At 40.8% G+C, this 20,591-nt stretch overlaps 2 protein-coding genes across 6 annotated transcripts in view; one reads left to right on the top strand and one right to left on the bottom strand.

Annotated features, from left to right (window-relative positions):
• Nucleotides 1-20,591, top strand: part of clcn2a (chloride channel, voltage-sensitive 2a) — a 59,236-nt gene that overhangs the window by 11,750 nt on the left and 26,895 nt on the right. For all 5 annotated transcript variants that reach the window (XM_013912352.1, XM_013912349.1, XM_013912343.1 and 2 more), the window contains exon 2: nt 12,147-12,312. In XM_013912352.1, coding sequence (XP_013767806.1) covers nt 12,147-12,312 — 166 coding nt within the window. The remainder of the gene's footprint in view (nt 1-12,146; nt 12,313-20,591) is intronic.
• LOC102213702 (zona pellucida sperm-binding protein 4-like) lies at nt 9,106-11,713 on the bottom strand. The gene is made up of 8 exons (XM_005721334.1): nt 11,365-11,713; nt 11,089-11,276; nt 10,894-10,991; nt 10,235-10,392; nt 9,969-10,161; nt 9,746-9,893; nt 9,580-9,655; nt 9,106-9,294 (listed from the first exon to the last, which is right to left on the bottom strand). The coding sequence occupies exons 1-8, from the start codon at nt 11,642-11,644 to the stop codon at nt 9,176-9,178; spliced, it is 1,260 nt and encodes a 419-aa protein (XP_005721391.1). The 5' UTR covers nt 11,645-11,713; the 3' UTR covers nt 9,106-9,175.

The following is a 20,591-nucleotide window of genomic DNA, read 5'->3' as shown; positions in this document are numbered from 1 at the left end:
GTGTGTGTGTGTGTGTGTGTGTGTGTGTGTGTGTGTGTGTGTGTGCGTACACCATGAACAGATGAACGAGAGGCATTGGGGAAAATAATATATGAAACACAGTGCAGTATTGAATTTTTGCAGACACCTGACTGCTAACCACATGATGCTGACTTGTCCGTCGTTTTGGAAATGTTACATTCACGGTGACAATGTAAGGTCAAGTGAATAAGGCCTCAGTCACACAGGCCAGTAACCCCCTGGCGACAATATTACGGTTTGCCTGAAGATATCGTACAACTGGTCGTGAGGGAAATTGTGTTTTGTGACTGGTTGCAACTGGTTTGATCAGTACAAGATTGACACGTATCACCTGTAGTTTGCATGGAGCATGTTGTTTTGGTCTCTAGTGATTCTACAAGTGCAGAACCATCAAGAAAGTTTCATTCAAATTAAATGACTCCGTCCTAGCGGTAGTGAAAATGCGAAACATGTGACTCCAAACGGAAATGGTAACCATTTGAAACATGCTTGTTGCAGCAGTAAAGCACAGCTTTTATTTTGAAGGGGAACATACTCCGTTTCGCATTTCCGCTCAGCTAGTAGTTTGCAAGGTCCTCCGTACAAACTACAGGTGACTGCAGCAATCTGTTGGCTGCTAAGGAGGTTTTAGGTGCAGCACCCGCTTTGGCACCAATTTCACCTGGTGACAGTTTTTCACCTCCAATAATCACTCACCAGGGAATCCATATTTGTCCTTAGCGACCTGAGGTTGTATCACGTTCAACTCTTAAGCAACGTGTGCATGACGTCAACTACATATACAGAAGCTTTTAAGTATAAAACACCATTAACGGCAAAAAGAATGTACACACATTGTTGATTAAAAGTATCTTTTAACAGTTTGAATTGCACAAATCAAATTTAAATGCTTAACATTTAGTTGCATATGCAAAAAACAAAAACACCTCTCTTAAATAAATCTGTGTTGATGTTTGAGTCTCTCTCAGTCCTTCGGCTGTCTCCTATCCCGTGTTCTGCTTTCCCACCGGTGTGACTGAAGTGTATTTTGTAATTTTTTTCCTCACACGTGTGCACAAGTCTGCTCGACTACAAAAAGGTTTTCTGCTGCGTGGAGCTCTGACTCACGGTTAACTATCCTAAAAGCAGACTCCGCTACCTGCCTGAATGCAAATGTAGACAGTCGAGTGAGTCGAATGTGTCACTTCCTCCTCTAATTCAATTTTCCTGTCCCTGGAGGCTGCAGGGTCCAGATTAGCTCGAGTGCTTTAGTCCTCTTGTTGTTCTCCTGCTCTCATCAATACACACTCAGCATGCGCTTAAGTAATCACACGGCCTTGACGGTATGTAGGAGTTTAAGGGTCTAAAACATCCGTCATTCACAACAGAAGAGATTAAAATCACGCCATGAATATGTGTTAATAAAAAGCAGCAAGGATGGAAGTTTTTTGATGTTCCAGCCTTCATCATTACAGTGTCAAATATTTGTCCTTGGTGTCACCTCGTGGTGAATAAATTCTCTCGCAGCGCTCCTGAGAATTGCTGAATCATATAGGACGTTTTAGTTAATCTGTTGTTCTGGACTCACACATGGTCGGACTTAGAAAGGCGGGAGAGTGTGGTGTAACAGTAAAGTAGGGGGTCGAGCGGGAGAGTGTGGTGTAACAGTAAAGTAGGGGGTCGAGCGGGAGAGTGTGGTGTAACAGTAAAGTAGGGGGTCTTACGCAGTAGAATGTCGCAGGACAAGTGGTCCTCGCTTCTTGTTAAAATGTTGGTGGCTTGATTTGTAAAGCTGTGCTCACACTGCCAAAATAGACTGACTACTAGACATTTGAAAGGACGTGGGCATTATAAAGCTACAGACTGAAGCCGACACTTGCTGCTGTGTGATGGACGCGATGAGGGACTGATCAAAGTTGAGGAGGCCTCAGTTTTTTAGCAGCATTGCTTTAATACTGTAAAGCTCAACGAAGCGCATTTATTCATGTTCGCAGACACACGAGTCCAAATATGATGTTCATGAGTGCTAGAGCAGCATTTCAGTATAGCTAACCAGGCCTGGCTGTATAATAACTTTGCTGCTTGTAGTGTTAATCAGTTTAGGGTAACTCTGAGGACAGATTTGGGCTTTTTTTTTTTTTACAACCATTCACAGGTGATTAAAATTTCAGGTGAAGCCAAAAATTAATTAACAAATTTAATGCTGATTATAAAAATCAACTGTAAAACTAACAATAGGTTTGTCGATGCTCGCTTACAGTCAGGCCACACAAGTCAAGTGCTAATGGGTGATTTTGTTGTGTATAATTGGCTAAAAAAAAGTCACCACCTGGATTTAACTACGCAAACAGGTTAGAGCCTGCAGTAATTAGATAATTACTACAGTGATTACTGTTTTGGCTGATAACAGGGTTTTAAGCTTAACTGATGCAGTGTGTAGCTTCGCATTTCATTCTCATTACATATTCTGTGGTTATGAAAAAGATGTTCCTATGTGTCAGAAGCATAAAATTATTGGTTTTCTTTAAGGAAAAAAACAACTAGAGAGATTATTGAAACTAAAGCTGGATTAAGAACTGTCCAACACATTACTAAAACCAGGAAGGATAGTGGAGAAACATTACCTTCGAAGACGTTAAGAAACAAAACCTCATGAGTCGTCGTGATTGATTACTTAAATGTTTCTAGAAAAACAGTACAACTGGTGTTCATATTTAATAGCGAAAGTAAGAACATTTCCACATGCACAGTCCAAAGAGAACTCTGGGGATTGGGACTAAATTAATTATCGGTGACGCTAATTTGGAAAGCAAAAGGTCTTCAGTTTGCTAGGGAGCGTAAAGATTGAACTCTGGATAAATGGAAAAAGGTCACGTGGTTCGATGAGTCCAGATTTATCCTCTTCCAGAATGAAGGTGCATCAGGATAGTCAGCTCCTTTTTGTAGGGCCGGTGTAGTTCAGCTACATGATGGGTGCAAAAAATTAGGTCAGCTGACTACCTGAAACATACTGAATGACCAGGTTTTCCTCCATCAGTGGACATTTCTTTCCCCCCTGATGACACTCAGATGTTTAAGATGACAGTGCCACGATTAACTGGGCTCAATAGCAAAAGGGCGGTCACACACACACGAGACCACAGAGCCAAGACTTTAAGCCATTTTGCTGCAGTGGTTTAACTCTCCCCTAATCAGTACAAATCACCAAGGGCTTGGTGAAAAATTCCTGCACTCTGAATGGGAATAAATGTAATATTGCATAAACTCATTGAAAAGAATCTATGGTGAATACATGCCAAAAAAGGAATGAGTGTTTTCCGCTTACAAACTTTCTTCACATTGATGGGAGAATGTCTTAAATCGGTGCTGCAGGCTTACTGGCACATTGTCAGCACATCGTGATATTATGGATACTAGACAGTAAAATTCTGTTTTCACTTTCTACTGAAATTTTTAAACAAAGTTTCAATCTGTTGCTGATAGAAGCAAATGTACCAAGTGTCATCACATGAACCAGCTTTGCAAAGGACTACATTGAGTCATGCCCTCAACGTTTTGTGTTCTTTACCGTAAACGGGACTGGCAGCTGAAATCAGTCAAAAACTCAAGTGCACAGACATAGTGTCAGGCTGGTGAACACAGTGGAACATAAAACAGGCAGCTATTGATGCACGAATAGAAACTGTTAGCGACCAAAAGTATGCAATAGAGTAAACATTGGACTCCATTGTGATGTTTTAGTCATTGGTGTTTTGTGCTGGTGAAGATACTGGTGAAGGTCTCATCCAGAAATCAAAATACTTATTTGGGCTGCCAGGTTTGGTTAAGCCAATAGAAAATAAAACTTTCAACTTTTACCTGAAATGAAATATTTGAAGTGCGGGTTCAGGTCAGGAGATCGCCAGGCATCCCAAGTGTCTTTTAAAGGTTCCAGGTAGAACCAAGTGCAATTGGGATAGCCAAATTAACCCTTAATCATTAACCCTATTGCTGCCAGTTAATATTAGTGAAGGCTTTGTGAAACCCAGAAATGTTCAGGATTATGCGTGAATCATATAGAGCATAGGTGTCAAACTCTGGCTCGCGGGCCAAATTTGGCCCGCAGCCTAATTACATTTGGCCCGCGAAGCCAATACTAAATTACTATTAGAGCTGGCCTACTGGTATTATACAGCTAATATATATATTGTTTAGGGTTATTGTTAAGCTTTGCTTGTTCCATATTTAGTTTTTCAGCAAAACGTGTTTGAGTCAATAAGAAAAGATTCATTCTTATATCTAGATCTTCAATAAATATTAATGTTAGCCCGCGACTTTGTTCCAGTTTTGAATTTTGGCCCACTGTGTATTTAAGTTTGACACCCCTGATATAGAGTTTTCGTTTTCGAACCCTTCTCCACAGAGACACCTGCTGGCGTCTTTTGCTATTGTTACATTTTGGCTGTGCTGTGGCAGGCAGGAAGTGGGTCCAAATACAGGACTCAAACACGAAAAAGGTAAACTTAGAACGGCAGCTTTATTCGCTGGGAAAACTTCTCCATAAAAAAAACCTAAAAAAACCAAAACAACCCAAAACCCTGAGTAAGAAACTAAGAACAAAAAACACCAGGAAAGTAGAAGTACAGAACAAAGCTAGAAACCAGAACCATGAAGAGACTTAAAGCACATAAGGAGGTATGACACAACAAAGGGCAAAGGAAAACACAGGGCTTAAATACAAAAGGGAGTAACGAGGGAATGGGAAACAGGAGGGAAACACAGCTGGGACTAATCAGACATAATGAGACAAGAGGAAGCAAAACTAGATGCACTGCACACAGGACAGGGACTATCAAAATAAAACAGGTGACAATCACAAAGACAGACTTGACACAGAGACATGACTGACTGGGGAGACAGAGGGAACATGGAGACAAGAGTGACTAGATGTGGAACACAGGAAAGGCAAAGTAACAGAAACCTAAATCCTAGGAACTACAAATAAACATGAGCAAAAAACATTAAAAAGACCCCAAACCTTGAATAACAATAATGAAGGAATATAAATTAACCAACAAACACAAAACACTGGGTCACAGACCCAGTACCCTGACAAAATGCCACTATGTTTGTTGTGATAACCACACAGGTTTTGTGGGAATGAACGTTGTCTTTGTAGGTATGCTAAACGTAGTCCTTGTGGAAGATGTGTCCTGTGCGGTGGATTGAAGTGTGAATGAATGAGTCATTGTGCTGATTGAAAATGAAGCTCAATAAGAGAAAATCAAGTAAAATATGTCTGTCTTCATTTGTCATATGTGCAGATTTTTATTCAAAATTTCATTTTCTGTTTTTCACTTCTCTCTTAGCAAATTAAGTCACATAACGGAGTTGTTGCAAGTCTACGCAGGAATTTTGTAGTTTTTGCTGAGATGAAAGTCATGGATATACCACAAATCCACTTGCTAATAAACTAGTGGATCATATGCCCTTGGAACAAATGATTAGTGAGGTATCTTTTGACCTCTACAGCAGGATCACCAGTTGCATTGTGGGTAAAATGAGCTTCTCTAACCCGGCTGTCAAAAAAATTCCCACAAACTGTCTCTTGCTGTGGTTTCTGCTAGCGATGATGATGGCTTTTAAGCTTTCTGGGAGTTTGCGGTGTCATCAAGTTTGCTCTACACTCTGTCAGTCAAGCCTAGTAGCAGCAGGTAAGCTACCTGTCAAAACCGGGGTGTAAAAAACCTCACTGGTGATGTGACGTGAGTTTGGAGCAGTTTTTTGAAACATCTGCACTTTGTGAACTCGACACAGCATTGAAATGTCAGTACTGAGTGTCTCCTCACTAGTTGACATCAGAAGCTGCTGCTGGAGTACTTGTGGGGAAAAACGTCTAATTTTGTTTTTAATTCATTGCATCACTCTAAATTTTAATACAATAGTAATAATGTTTAATTTGAGGTATGTTGCTTTTATTGTGATAAGGACAGAGGAAGAAGAGGCAGAAAATAGAGGAGGGCAGTATCTGAAGGCAGGAATCTGCTGCATGGGATATATGCAGCCTAACTGCTGGTTAGCCGTGTTTGTAATATTTAAAATAGTAAAAATTAGTAAATGTAACACTATTCTGTTCTTTTAAAATAAATGATTTTCTGTTACAATCATAGGTGTGTTTTTTTTAGTTCAGAGTGTGTTCATGTTTAAAAAAACAACTTTTTAATATGACATAACAGCCATGATAGTTGCCTCTGACTACTCCGCTCCACTCAGGCTTTTGCTGCTATTTAACCAATTAACTGACACCACCTTATTCATTGGAGACGTGCCTTCTTTCTCTCTGTGAGCACTGTGATCAATGAGAAACCAGTCAATACCAATCAGCAGGAAGCAGGAGCCGAACTGGTTTTAAAGGGTTCAAGTGTGGGATGCTAACCGACTGATGTAGATACAGAGGTTAGCCATGTAGGAGTTAAGCTGGTTAGAGATAACAGCTCATTTAACCCACAGGGTCCCACCTGCTGCTCGCACCGGGGGCCGTGCTCCAGATGGCCTGTGATTGGTTTCACACAGGCCGAAGTAAGAAGCACTAACAGGCCCTGTTTATACTCCCAGTGGGAGTTTGTCTGATGCTCATGGCGGATTTGTGTGCAACCATGTGGGTGCATGAAAATGTATTTGCCACCTTATAAAAGTCAGAGAGAATTGAGTTTCTGAGTGTAGTGATTAACATGGAGACGCTACTTTTCTGGTCAAGATCTTTAGACTTTGACTAATATGAGTCATTTAATTTGGGAGGTACTAATCTATTTGAATTTTATCTTCTATCTTCTGTGTCTAAATGCTTTATGTCTAAGATTCATACTCTGATGTACACAGCAACTCGGGGTTCAGTATTTTGCCCATGGACACTTTGGTGTGTGGACTGGACTGGACACGCCTGATTCTTTTTGATTACATTAAATTGAAGCTGTCCACACCGCCCCCATTTTGTCAGTTTTTGCAGCACATTGTTTCTTTACACTCATGCTTTGTTCTTTTAGAGGTTTCTAGTGCAGGTGTTCAGCACATGCATGAACAAATATTAAGTCTCCATCGTCACTGAGCAGATCAGAAGCTTTTAGCAGTGGGGTTTCTCTCGCTGGTAACTGAGAGCATCATTGGCACCTCAGCTATGATTCACAGCACTGCTGCTTCCTTATCAAAGGACACTGAAGAATTGTAAAAGCCAAAAGAACAATTCATGTGTCACAATCAAGCACCAGCCTCCAGAGCTGAACAAAGTAGCAAATATGGAATTGGCAGAAACTGCAGTTCCTCCAGTTAAGTTGCTGAAAAGGATTTACCTTCCCAGTACATTCACCTGTGGCTGACACCAACAAAAAAACCCAAATACAGACTCGACCCATTCATGTCACAGAGTGCAGAGTTGGACACGCTAGGCTTTTCGGCTAGCCAAGTAAAAACAAAAAGTTATGTGATGCTAGTACAAGGTATATTATTCAAGTGTCTCTCCCCCACAGTGAAGGCTAGAGTAGTAGATATTTAATCTTTATTATCCGCTCCACTCACAGTTGGAAACTGAGTCATGCATGCCACTTAAACCACTAGTGAGTGGAGTCAGGTGGAGCCCCCTGTAGTTTAAAATTGGTCAGCTCTCAGAGAATCCCTCCCCCTGTCTGTCTGTCTGTAAGGCCTCACTCTTTTGGAACATTTTCATGAAGCAGAATTATCTGAAAAAATATTACAATGATAAAACCAATAATAATAAAATAAAATAATAAACAAACAAACAGCAACCCCCCCCCATAAAACCAGACGATGCCAATATGGTCACGAATCATCTTTTATACAGTCTGTGGTCATAGTCATTGGCTGGAGGTGACATTATCACACTGTTCTTTCTAAAAGGCAAAAATCACCCCAATGATCTTGAAATGCAGACTGAGAAAAACGTGCATGTCATTATTGCATGATTGTAGGACATGCTGAGATTGATGTGAAGTTGTGTCACAAAACCTGAATACGAGATTTAATATTTTTCTTCATTGCACTTTCCAGACTGAACAGCGTTAATCTCATTCGATAGAAACCGATGGAAATGAATTTTCAAAACAATCTTACACCCTATATTTTATCAAAATGAAAGCTTTCATTATCTGGAGTTTCTCATTAAGGACAGAAATTGATCATTTACATGAACAGTTCCATTTTCACCCCAAATAATAGTTTTTATCACAACTGCCCCCCACCCACCCCTTGTTTTTCTAACATTTAGCATTCCACACTGCACCTATTTTTAATCTATCAACCCGACAGCATTTTTAACCAGTGGCAAAACATTTTCCACTCTGTTTATATCCACACAGCAGCTGTTACTGCTCGCCATCCAATGGGCCAGTTCCTCTGAGAATTTTGCAGCGGTACTTAAATGCAGTCCTGCCTGAATATGATACATAGCTGCATCACGTTTTAATGATTTCCAGCAGGTTAGCGGTTTTTTTCAAAAATAAATAAAAATAGAGTGAGATGGACATCTGACAGCATGGTTCTCTGCACGTCAGACTGAACCTATACAGCTGCTCTGCTTTCCCTCTGCACCTCCTGTTCATGCGAGCAGAAAGACAGAGTCTGGAGGAGTCGTGATGCCCATCTCAATGAGAGGAGGAGGAGTTGAGTGGGACACAAAAAGGGAGGTGGTGCATAGAGCAGTGGAGGAGAGATGTTGCAGGTTGTAGCATAGAGAAATCTACAAGAAGCCTACCAGCAAGTCTTGAGGAATCATGAGTCTCATCTTAATGAGACATGGTAGGAGGAGAGAAAAAAAATAAAAAAAAAATCCACCAAATCATGTCTTAATACTTTACATCTAATGTTGCTAGTCAAGCACATTTCCTGACAAGCAGTTTTTCACTACTGAAAGCAAATCTGCTGTGTTATACAATGCTATTGTACATTTCAGTATAGATTTTCCAAGCATCTAGTTGTAATGCAATCTTGCTGCCTTGTCAGCAAGAATCAGGAAAACAGGGTGGCACCTTCATCATGTTACTGGCTTGACTTTGTAGAATATCTACCTCAGCGAAAGTTAGTCACCTTCAAGCAGTGATTTGAGACAAAACCCAGTTGTTCAGCATGAGCTTTTAACAAGCTTTTTATTAAAAATGACAGCCAGAAATGGCGTGCCAGTGGAAGGTCATCCTTTCAGTTTAGCGTTCAGTGCTGCTGTGGTCTTCTCAGTCAGGATCACTTCACCACTTGAGACTAGGCCCCTCTGGCTCTGGGAAACTTTCCTTGCTGCAGATACTGCTCTTCCTGCAAGGCAGGCATTTTTTCCTTTAAGTGCTGAAAAAGAGAATCTTACAGAAGTGCATAAGTGAATATGTAAAGCTAAAAATTCTAGATGCCATTTCAGCTCTTCCAGGGGGAAGCCTTTCTACCTTTGATTTAAGCTTGCAAATGCCAATTTCAGTGCGATCTGCCTTCTTGATGTGTAAAAGCTCTGGAAAGTTTTGCTTAACTTGCATAAAGCTGCAGTTCTGTAAACTTAGGGCAGAATGCCAGGCAGTTTAAGTATTAGACTACAATCAAGATACTCACTCTGTCGATGACAGTACTGCTCACAAGAGTCCATGCTGGTTGGATAGCAAACAGCTGTGGTGCAGTGGATGAACACCTTTTTTAAAAAAAAAAAGAAAAAAAAGTACATTTGGTCAAGAAATCAGTTTCTGTGAAGGGAATCCAATTTAAATAAGCTCTGCTGTACCCTGTCTTGCTGTGGAAAGAAGTCGTTTGGATCCACAAATGTAAACATCTTTATGACAAAACGTTTGTGGTGCGTCGGGTACTGAAGCCCAGAGGAGCCGTCCACATGAACCACTGTGGTCAGGAATTTGTCATCATGGTATGGACACCTGCAGCCAAGAAGAATCCACCTTAGCACAAAATACAAAAACTGTACAAAGTTGTAGCAGATTGCTTTTATATACCCATTAAACAGAAGGTCCCACTGTGGCAGGCTGTCAGGATTTGGATTGGAAGTGGCCCAGCAGTGCTCTAAGTTCAGAATGATATTTGGGTCGGACCTTGCCAAGATGCGCACCTCAACATAGACTGGTTCCCGTAACACTTTGGCGATTGGGTAGTCTGACGGGGCATAGAAGGAGCTGTACGCTGCCACTTCTGCAAGTAGAGTAATAGTTTTAGTGCATACAAGTTCATTTCTGTACTGCTTCTTAGGGGTCGTGTCACTCACCCTCCACACATCCTTTTGTGCGGCACTGTCCACTTCCCAGTCTGAGCTCCACTCTGAGAGGTCCTGCAGCAGCAACCGGTACGGGAGGAGGAACAGGGCTCACCTCCAGGATGAGAGCCTCTGTGGCTGTGCCGGAGTACCGACACTGGAACAGTAGCCTGTCGGCAGAGCACAACTTTGTGCTATTTAAGCAGTCAAAGGCCTACTTAAGTTTCAGTCCCTTTAAGAGTTAAATCATAGAATGAATGGAAATCAACTACAGGCTAATTGCTTTGTAGTGTGGCACGATAACAGAGGCACTGGTTCTAGATATTAGTCCAATAGGATCGACAGGTTCTCTTTCAAGTCCAACATGTACCCACTGAACTGCTTAAGCTTTTTGGAAATTATACCTTAAACATACACTATCAGAAGTATGAACCTTTTAGGGATGGCAGTCATTTTATTTACAGCACATTTAAACAAAATTTGACTGGCAGTGCTTTAGAAACAGCACATTTACATCGCAGCTGCCAAAGGAGGAAAAAAGTTTACAATACATGAAGCTAAAGGGGTTTTTATATAGAGTTGACTCAAATAAAAATAAATCAGTGCTTTTGTGTTGTCATGGTGTTCAGAATTTGCCAATTAATGACTCAATTCCCGTTTGACAGACTCACTCAAAATGGCTGTCCCTGGTGATTGAGCCTTTTAGGCCAACTCCTACTTCATATGAAGACGACATGTGGTTTTCATAAACAACAAAACCATCCTCCTCCTGTGGGAAGAGGGGAAAAAATATGACTATGTTCAAGTGATGAATCCGATCAGATTGTATTTTCATATTAAAACTGTCTAGATAACCCTCCACCTACCGTAACTGTGGTGCCACATGCTGTCACAGGGAACTGAAAGATGGCAAAGGCAGAGGTGCTGTCGACAGAGGTACAGAAGACATCGTCAGTCTCCAGCAGGTCGATTGAGTCCAGCTCTATAGGTGGCAGGGTGGCATCTCTAGCCACAACCACCACAAACTGGCCATCCCTGGTACACTGCACAGTCACTGGGAGACAAGACAATAGATGGGTGAAGGTCTGCTCAGTTTCACATGTCCACCAACAGGAAAAGAAACCTCACCGAAGCATAAATACCTGTTTTCCCATAGTAGCACCGTAGCCCATCAAAGCAGCAGTTCATTTTTTCACATTGTTCAGGGGTCAAATCTGGAGTCCCACACCGGAGCTTCTGAGCCTCCTCTACCAGGCATTTATTAAGAGGAGCTGCAGTTGGAGGGACATTTGACTGTTGTTGAAACCACTGAAAAGAATGAGAAGTTTGAGGTTTCTGCAGAGGAATCTTCCAGGAATGCTGCGCAGTAACACAACAAACCCAAACAACCACAACACTAAACAGCAGCTTGAAAAACTTCATTATGGTGTTAATAACTAACTACACACTGGCCAAATCTACAACAACCACATCTATGGCTGGGATGCAGTCTTTATATGTGATTGATTGTGTGTAGTTCGCTATGAACACCGCCTCTCATTGTTAGTAGTCAATTGTGTGCCAGCCCTGCAGAGTTAATCAGCTGGGAGCTGACAGGTGGAGCTTATTGTCTGCTCATCTGTCTGAAAAGAAGTCATTACACGACTGCTGAGTCAAAGCTGGGTGATTTTTTTTATTTATTTCTAAAGGAGAATTAAAGAGGAAAGCTGTGAATGGAGTTTCTATTTGCAGTCAGTGAATTTTCCACAGCTGGGTCTGTTTACTCAGAGCTTGAACCTTTGCATGTTTACGCTGAATGTATTATTGTGACCCAACACAGTATTCATTTTTAAAGTGGAAAACATGCTGTATCACACTGACATTTTCTACACTGCCTTCCTCTGTTACTACCAGTGTAAAAACTTTTTCCTTTCCATCTATTCAGATGTATGGGCGGTACACCCAGGAGCTGGGGGTGTTTGCCAAGGAGGAGGCGGCGCGCCTACGTGATGGAGGGGTGCGGGATGGCGGTGGCATGAGGAGGAACGCCAGCGTTCGTAGTCGTGCTGATCTTCTGGAATATGAGAAGGACCCTTGTGCAAAGTGCCAGTGTAAGTGACGATCACTCTTTTAACCCCTAACCCACATATTGATTCATAAACCACGTACAGACAAATTTGATTTTAGGTGGGCCAGACCAGTAAAACGGTTTCTACAAAATGTTCCAGTTTTTCTATTTTCACCTATTCAGTTTATCTAAATGATATTTATGTATCACTAGTTCACAACAGTGACTTCAAGTCACAAAGACACTGCAGTACAAGCTACTGTTGTACAGTACTGTGCAAAAGTCTTGAGGCAGTCCTCATTTCTTTGTATTTTGTTGGGAAAATGGGAAAAAGGTGCAGCAATTTATTAAAACGTGCAAACGTGCCTGGAAATACAGTATATCATGCAAAAACAGAGTTTGTATACTTCTAACAAGCTTGAAAGTCAATATTTGGTATGACCATATTTATTCTTCAACATAGCCTGAACTCTCTTAGGCAAGCTTTCTTAGAATTTCTTCAAGTAGTCTTCAGGAATAGTTCTCCAGGCTTCTTGAAGGACATTCGGAGCTCTTCTTTGGATGTTTGCTGCCTTTTGTTCCCTTCTCTGTCACAATGATCCCGCACTGCTGCCTGAAGATACAATGGTGCTTTTTAAGTTGTCTGCTACGTGTAGATACAACACTTGTTCGTCCCTTGAGTTTGGTGCCTTTTTATCTTTGAATGATTCATAGGTCAGTGTTGAGTGGCTTAACAAAACAAAACAAAAAAATTCCTCTGAAAATGGTCAGCTACAAGAACTGGAGTGAACAAAACCGCCAATGTCAATATAAGAAGTTTGAAAGACCTTCAGAAAGCCTGGATTTAAAAAATCATAGAAACACATCAGTATGGTGTAGTGTGGGTAATGTTTTTAAAACTGACAATGATTTAGACTTCAGAGTTTGGACAAACACGGTCAGCTCATGATCCGCTACAACAATACTTTGTGATTAAGAATAAAACCGTCCTTCTCTCCTGCTGGACTCTGCAGAACTCGTTGTAAGGCTGAATGTTTGATACTCCCTCTTCAGACTCAGGCTTGCAAGGAGAAACTGTGCAGGTAGTGCCTGAAGGTCAGACCAATGTAGTGATTAACTATAGTGAATCGTGTGTGTGCGCACCCCTAAAACTGTGATTTCAGCTCTTCACTGAGCGTTAAAGTCGTGTGAAAGCGACGAGTTCTTGAAGTACAGCACAGCAGCTACAAAAGATGGAGAAAAAAGGTCCTACATATTTATGGTTTCCTGATGGTATTCCCGATGGTGTCGGACTTTTACGTCCGATAAAAGTTCCTCAGTTTAACAGTCCCAGCCTGGCAGTGATCAGGACAAAAACTCAGAACTGAGGCTGATAAACGTCTTAGAGAGTAACACCCCCACATAACCAACAAAAACATCATTTGCATTAAAAAACTAGACTTTCCTTACAGAATAGATCATTTACATGTCACAGTAAGATTTTCTAAAAGGCTCATTTTGAGTGTTTTTCTGCTCACACCATGCTACCTGCATGCGACTTGTGTGCTTTATAAATGAAGCCCAAAGAGAAGAATTAAATGTGTCTGATCTGAGCAACGACCTCCAGACACCAAGGACTGTCTCAATGTCAAAGGCAGGGACAGCGTCCTCTGCTGGCAGCCAGTGGCCCACATTGTGTTTGTCAGTGTGTGAGTGTATCCGATTGCTTCACTTTGTGTTTACGTTTGTTTATGTGAGCAAAACGCTGATCTGAGCTGTCAGGTTATTTTATGTCTAGTCTTCCCAGATGACTGCAGATAAAGGAGTGGCACCAGCAGAGAGCTCCACTTGAGACCGATGTACTCTACAGTAATGGAGTGTTATGTGTATTTCTGTGTGTATGCGTGCATCTTCCAAATGTGTTTTGAATGACTGTGATATTGTTTTTCAGAAAGTCACATTGTATTTGTCATTTTTCAAAGCTTACAGCTCTACAAATGAACTCATCGTATCTTAATCAATCCAGGCGAAACCTTACAGACAAATACGTATCTTAAAGCTGGAGTGTCTGTCGAGCGAGGAAATGTTTTAGTGTCTACTTCAAGTTGAGTCGACCTTCTTTCCAGAGCCTTGTACTACAAAGTGAGTTTAACACAGCCAGGGGATCTTTTTGTTATCTGAATTCACTTACCCTAACACAGGCATTCGGGATAGGCAGCAACACAAGGGTAACGATCTCACTGAGCTAACCCAGGGTTTCCCTGCATATTCACGTGAAAGAGGTGGTGTTGGCAGCATCTGACCATTCACAAGAATGGCTGAAGAACTTAAACTATACTATGGGAAAAATATGACGAGGTTAAACACAGCAACACAGCTCCTGCAGACAAATCAGCAGTGTGAGTTTGCGTGAGAGGAAAATCACTTTAGAGTAATATTGTATTAAGAGTGTCTGCTTTAAGTGCTTTGGTCAGTAAGGTTGGAAAAGAGCTGCTATATTAATAAAGTGTAGCCTATTTATAGCCAGGAAAGAAAGCCGGTAAAAAAGCATAGTGTGTGAGTTAACAGACCTATCAATAACACGGTTCTGTCGTTAAGATAAGGGAGAGTGGGAGACTCTGATAGATTATAACGAGTATTTGGTTAAATTGATGTTTAAAAGATAGTTTTAGTTTTTGTTCTTTTAGCAGCAGCCTCAGTGGTGTTTAACAGCCTGACAGTAAAGAACAAATATAAAAACTGAACTCAAACTTAGGCTTAGTTTACGTGCAAGTCGAAGATGAGGTCAGCCAGAACATGTTATATTATGATGTCGATATACCCAGTAAGAAGTGATCCACAACTCATAGTATTAGGAATCCAGGGTTAACCTGAAAGTTGCCTGGATAAAAGGAAACCATGCCTCGTAGTACAGACCTCTGCTGTGGCATTTTGGTTGGTAAAATGAAGAATCTGATTATTCAATTTATTGATTTTTGTAATTTCTGATTTTATGGATCAGATAAAATACATTTTTCCAAAGCAGTTTATATTATAGAGTAAAGATCCTATGATAATAATATTTCTTAAGGTTTGCTTTGCTGCATTTGCATTTATTGCTGACACCATCAGCACTTGCAGCTGTAGGAGAACTTTAATAAAACTGTCTGTGCCCACTCTCTACAGTTTGTGTCAGAATTGTTTTTTTCTGCTTAGACTCCAAATTTGGTAAAGTGTGAACATGCAAACAAGGGCCACGTTTTTAAATTCACTTCGACTTGCACTCATATTTGTCAAAACAGATGTTTTGACACTTTGCGGATCTGGAGCATTCAGATGTGTGTCTAACACGATGTCACAGAGAGACGGCACGGCTTTTGGAAGTATTGAGAACTCTTAAGTGTTCCTGTGAGTGGCTCAAAGATTACGGCCATTAAAATCTGTTTTCAGACCTTTTTCTCGTGTATAGAGATTCCTCCCAATTCTCTGAATCTTTTCATGATACTGGCACTGTGGTGCAGTGGTCTTAACTCACAACAAGAACTATCCTGTGTGGACTGCATGTTCTCCTTGTGTCTGCATAGGTTTTTTACTGGTGCTCTGCCTTCCTCCCACCATCCAAAACATAGATGATGGGTTAATTGGTGATTCTAAACTGGCCATAGATGTGAGGTGGATAGAGGCCTGAATGAATGCATGGTTAAATGTGATCATAGTGTAAAAGAGCTGTAAATGTTAGCCAGTGTCAGTCCACTGTGTACAGAAGATGAAACTCCTTATCAGTATAGCAAACTGTTTAGAGTGGCCAGATCCTCCTTATCTTCACCCATGAAATAAGTAACAATAAGGACTTAATAAGGCAACATGATTGATTATTCCCAGTTTTTGTTGCTTAACCTAATTTCTTTCAAGATATTCCCCACAACGCAAGCTTTAGCATCACATACCTTTTCAGTCTTTTGTCTTTATTTTACACTTTTTTTTTGGAAACAGGATTATAAATACTTAAAAGTTCCACTTGCAGTTTACCCGATTGTTTTTCAGAGGGGACACAGATTTATTGAACTCTATTAGTAACTGGGGAAAAAAGTTATGTAAGACAAATAACAGAAAATAAAGTGTTAAAATAAATAATCACTCTCAGGGATGACTCTCGACAAGGCAATAGGAGGGAAAGGCAGTGTTTGTTTTTACTCGTGCTTGCGTAAGTGAGCCAGCGTGGCGGCTTTCCACTATCCATCTCTGCCTCTTTGCCCTTGTGACTAGTGATCTGATTAAAGAGCAATAGATTGCACTATAGGTGAAAGCTGCACTATATCAGCACAGCGTTGCTTGCTGGCTGTAATAGAAGCCATTTAAAACAATCAGTCAGATCAGCAGCCAGAGTGATTTGTGTGTTCACTGTCTGCCGTGTGTGCTCATAGATCAAGAGGTGTTCGTATTTTTAGACTCATCTTTGGAGAGGCACTCAGGCTGGCCAGGCACCGCTGCTTTCATTCTTAGGTAATGTGTGCTGAGAGAGCCTTCAGATTTGGTGGAAGTGGGAGTTTTAGTGCTTTCCTCTCATGCATCTGTGTGGGAACATCATATCTGTGGGTGATGGACTAGTGTGTGCCTCGGTTCGTATCAGTAGTTGGAGGTTTTTGAACAAGGCAACCTACACATGCAACTAAAGACTGTGCTGCTGAGCTACAAAACATGTACTCCCCTCACTGATTATTTTTGCCTCACAGAGTGAAATGTTGGTGCATTTTTGTAGCAGGTATTAATCAGACCTGGGACTGCAGGTTATTCCAAGGTTCAGCCTCAGTGAATAATATCACAGCTAGTGTTTCACTGTACATTCGAGGACTGTAAATCTTTGAAAAGGGCTGTAGGTGAATGATCTCCTGCATTTTCAACATTATTAATGATTAGGGTGATGCAATGCAGGACTCGCAGAGGTGGAGAAAGTGTCTGGCGTTGGGTGTGATTTTTAGTGCGGGATCAGGAGAAGACATCTGTGAACGCCACTGAGCCTGCGGATGTGAGTGTGAGCCAAGATGCACATGGAAGTATGTGGTGGTGCAGGTGCCAGACTGTGTGTGTGTGTGTGTGTGTGTGTGTGTGTACTTGTATAGCTGCCTTTATGAGGACCCCTACAAATTCTAAGACCATCAGTATGGGGACATTTTCGCTGGTTTCAAGTCAAATAAGGGACACTTCATACTCCAGTTTAGATGTATGAATTTTTCCCTTTTGGCTGTAGTGCTGTTTATCCATCTAGATTGCTGTTATGTGAGTTGTCCAGTTTTGCTTCAGTATAATGGAGCTAAACAGGACCTGCCAAAAGAACCCTAAAAAGAGGGTAACTCAGCAAAGCAATATAGATTAAATAAAACTACGGGTGCCCTTTTATGATTAGGGTTCATATTAAAAATATGTTTAGATTACGCACTTTGTTGTGATAGATAAGGGCAGGTTAAGAGGCTAGGGAATGCATTACGTCAGTGAATGTCCTCTTAAAGATTGTGTGTGTGTGTGTGTGTGTGTGTGTGTGTGAGAGTGTGAGAAAGAGATTCAAGGGAATACATACAGAGAATCTCTGAGAATACCCCCTCTTTCTTTTATCAAAGAATTTCAACTGAACTGTCAAGTAAAATGACACAATCTAGAAAACCATGTCATCTCATATGTTCGCTTAGATTTATCTGCTAAATATTTTTCAGAGGCATGTTTTCTTTTTGACTCTGTGTGAGATTGTGTCATGTGTCAGATTGCATGCTTATCCCATGTTCATGTGTAGGTTCTATGCTGGCTGTTTGCCATCCAGCAGGTGGCCTGGCAGCTGGACAGCCTGCCCCATCACGCACACAGTTGTGCCTCATTTCCCTCAGGAGACGCTGCATCCCATTGTGACCTGCTTCCCGGCCTAGAAAGACTGCTGCAAAGTCCTTTCATTTATCATTTTCCTTGTTTTGGTTTTTGAATAGCAGCATGCCATTCAAACAAGATTTAACACGAGCAGTTCTTTTTTTGAGCCACATCAAAACATTATACAAGCAGCATAACCACAAGATATCTTGATGTGAAATAGTAAATATTATCACATTACACGGTGGGGGCAGAGTAATGTGACTCATTGTGAACTCAGTGAACTCATTGTCATGTTCAAGAAACCAGTTCATTCATTTGGTACTAAGAGGTACCGAGTGTGCCAAGAAAACATCCCCCACACCATTAGCTCACTACCATCAGCCTGAATCATTGATACAAGGCAGGATGAGTCTTTCATGTTGTTTACCCCAAATTCTACAATCAGAACTCAAGACTTAGACCAGGCGGTGTTTTTTTTAATCTTCTGTTGTCCAACTTTGGTAACTCTGTTTCAATTATAGCCTCAGTTTCCCGTTCTTAGCTGACAAGAGTGGCACCTGGTGTGTTCTTTTGCTGTGTAGCCCATCTGCTTCAAGGTTTGACATGTTTTGCATTCAAAGATGCTCTTCTGAATATCTTGGAGTGGTTCTTGGAGTTGCTGTTGTCTTCCTACCAGCTCTTTGGCATCAATAAGGTATTTTCACCCAGAGAACTGCTGCTCACTGGTTATTTTTTCTTTTTCAGCCCATTCTCTATAAACCCCAGAGATGGTTGTTTAGGAAAATCCCAGCAGATCAGCAGTTTCTGAAAGACTCAACATCCAATAACTATGCCATGTTAATTTCAGTGCTCAGTTTGACCTTCAGCAGGTTGTTTTTAACCATGTCTGTAAATGCATTGAGTTGCTGCCATGTGATTGGTTTCATTTAAAAATGATAAATCATTTCATAAGACAGCTCAGTACTTAAGCTTTGAGCAAATGTCACAAACTGCATCGTAATGAACATTTATTTCCAATTAGTCACATAATGAGTGACGAATATCAAACTTTTTCCTCTACAACCGTTTCCATTTCCTCTACAAACAAGCTGAACAATTAACAAAAAAGTGTTTTTGGTTTCTCACTTGGCTGTAATGCTGTCATGAAGTGTGGATCTGGCAAATGTGTTAGTAGCACATTTTTAGCTTCTCTGGGGACAGGCACATCTATGAATGCTCTGGATATTTGTGAATTCCAGGCTTTGGCAGTGTCCGCAGACAAGCGAGGAGAAATTAGTCCAGCGATGCTTCTTTTAGCTGACCTAACCCAGAGTTATAGATTATAATGTAATAGTAGAATTTATAACCATGACCTAGCTTTTTTTTGTCTTGATATTCTCATATTTGAACTGGATGAAGATAATGTGATTCTCTCATGTGCAAACGTGATAACATCTCTCTGCTCACTGCATCTTTTTACTCTTGTTTTCTTCATTAAAATACACGTAAAATCACTCAAATTTTGTCCAGTGCTGACCTAAAAATGTATTCAGTTTTTTTTTTTTAATTTAAGACCAGTGCAACCCCATGATGTCTCATGCTCCCTCAACCACTCTTTTACGATTTGAACCCAGTGAATCCTGGCAGTGTCATCTATAAATATGCCTGTGCCACCAGTAAAAGAAAACTCCACTGGTAGAAACACCTTTTTTGGCAAATAATGTTTCTGAACCTAAACTTGACCACCTGAAGCAACTCCAAATCAAAACACCGCCCCTACAGGCTTGTACGGCAAGCACTAGTCACAAGGGGTGCATTGCTTCATCCAGCTCTCTTCTTACTCTGATTTAACCTTCACAGTGAAACAGGTCAAATCTGGAATCATCAAACCACATGAGCTTTTTCCATTGCTCCAGGGTCCAATCTTTATGTGGCAAACTGAAGCCTGTTTTCCAGATTAGTCTCACTGATGAGTGTTTTTCTTAAGTCTACACAGATGTTTATTGCCAATCCCTTCAGATCTCTTTGCAGTGTATGTGTCAAAATATAGTCGTGAGTTCCATATTTCTTCTTAAAAGACGATAGTTCACCACTATCTTTGAACTGTTATTATAATAGTTTCAGCAGTCTCCTTAGTTGTTTTCATCGTTTAATGCTGGCCAATAATTTAGTTACTCGCTGTCCCGTTTAGAGTTAAATAACTTGTTTCCAGCTGAAACATATTAATTAATGCAACTAATGGGTGACTGAGTTTGTAGGACCAAAAGAAGTTACGTTCCTTGAATGCAACTAGTTGTTGTTTATTTATATAACTGAGTTATTATTTTTTCCATATGTAGTAGAGTTGAGTGATCATGTGACTTTAACAAAATATGACAATTAGTAATTTTTGTGAGCTTTTTTTTGTTTGTTTTTTTGTTTAACTAGCTCACAAAGAAATTTAGGTTACATCTACCAAAGAGAAGTCACACTTCCTCTTTAAAAGCTGGGCTATGGCAGGCAAGCATAGTCCTAACAAGCTGGTTAGTC

The sequence above is a fragment of the Pundamilia nyererei genome, unplaced genomic scaffold (genome assembly GCF_000239375.1).
Source record: "Pundamilia nyererei isolate P.nyererei 1_Seehausen unplaced genomic scaffold, PunNye1.0 scaffold00004, whole genome shotgun sequence".
In the NCBI taxonomy this organism is placed as follows: domain Eukaryota; kingdom Metazoa; phylum Chordata; class Actinopteri; order Cichliformes; family Cichlidae; genus Pundamilia; species Pundamilia nyererei.
Note: the sequence above shows the minus strand (reverse complement) of the source record. Positions and strands in the feature narration are given on the sequence as shown.

What these genes read in the sequence shown, in the direction of transcription:
- LOC102213702 (XM_005721334.1), bottom strand. Translation starts at nt 11,644, where the DNA reads ATGAAGTTTTTCAAGCTGCTGTTTAGTGTTGTGGTTGTTTGGGTTTGT. An exon ending in CATGTGGCACCACAGTTACG is followed by an intron (nt 10,992 to 11,088) that starts GTAGGTGGAGGG and finishes CTCTTCCCACAG; the next exon opens with GAGGAGGATGGTTTTGTTGT. An exon ending in ACCAGGGACAGCCATTTTGA is followed by an intron (nt 10,393 to 10,893) that starts GTGAGTCTGTCA and finishes CTCTGCCGACAG; the next exon opens with GCTACTGTTCCAGTGTCGGT.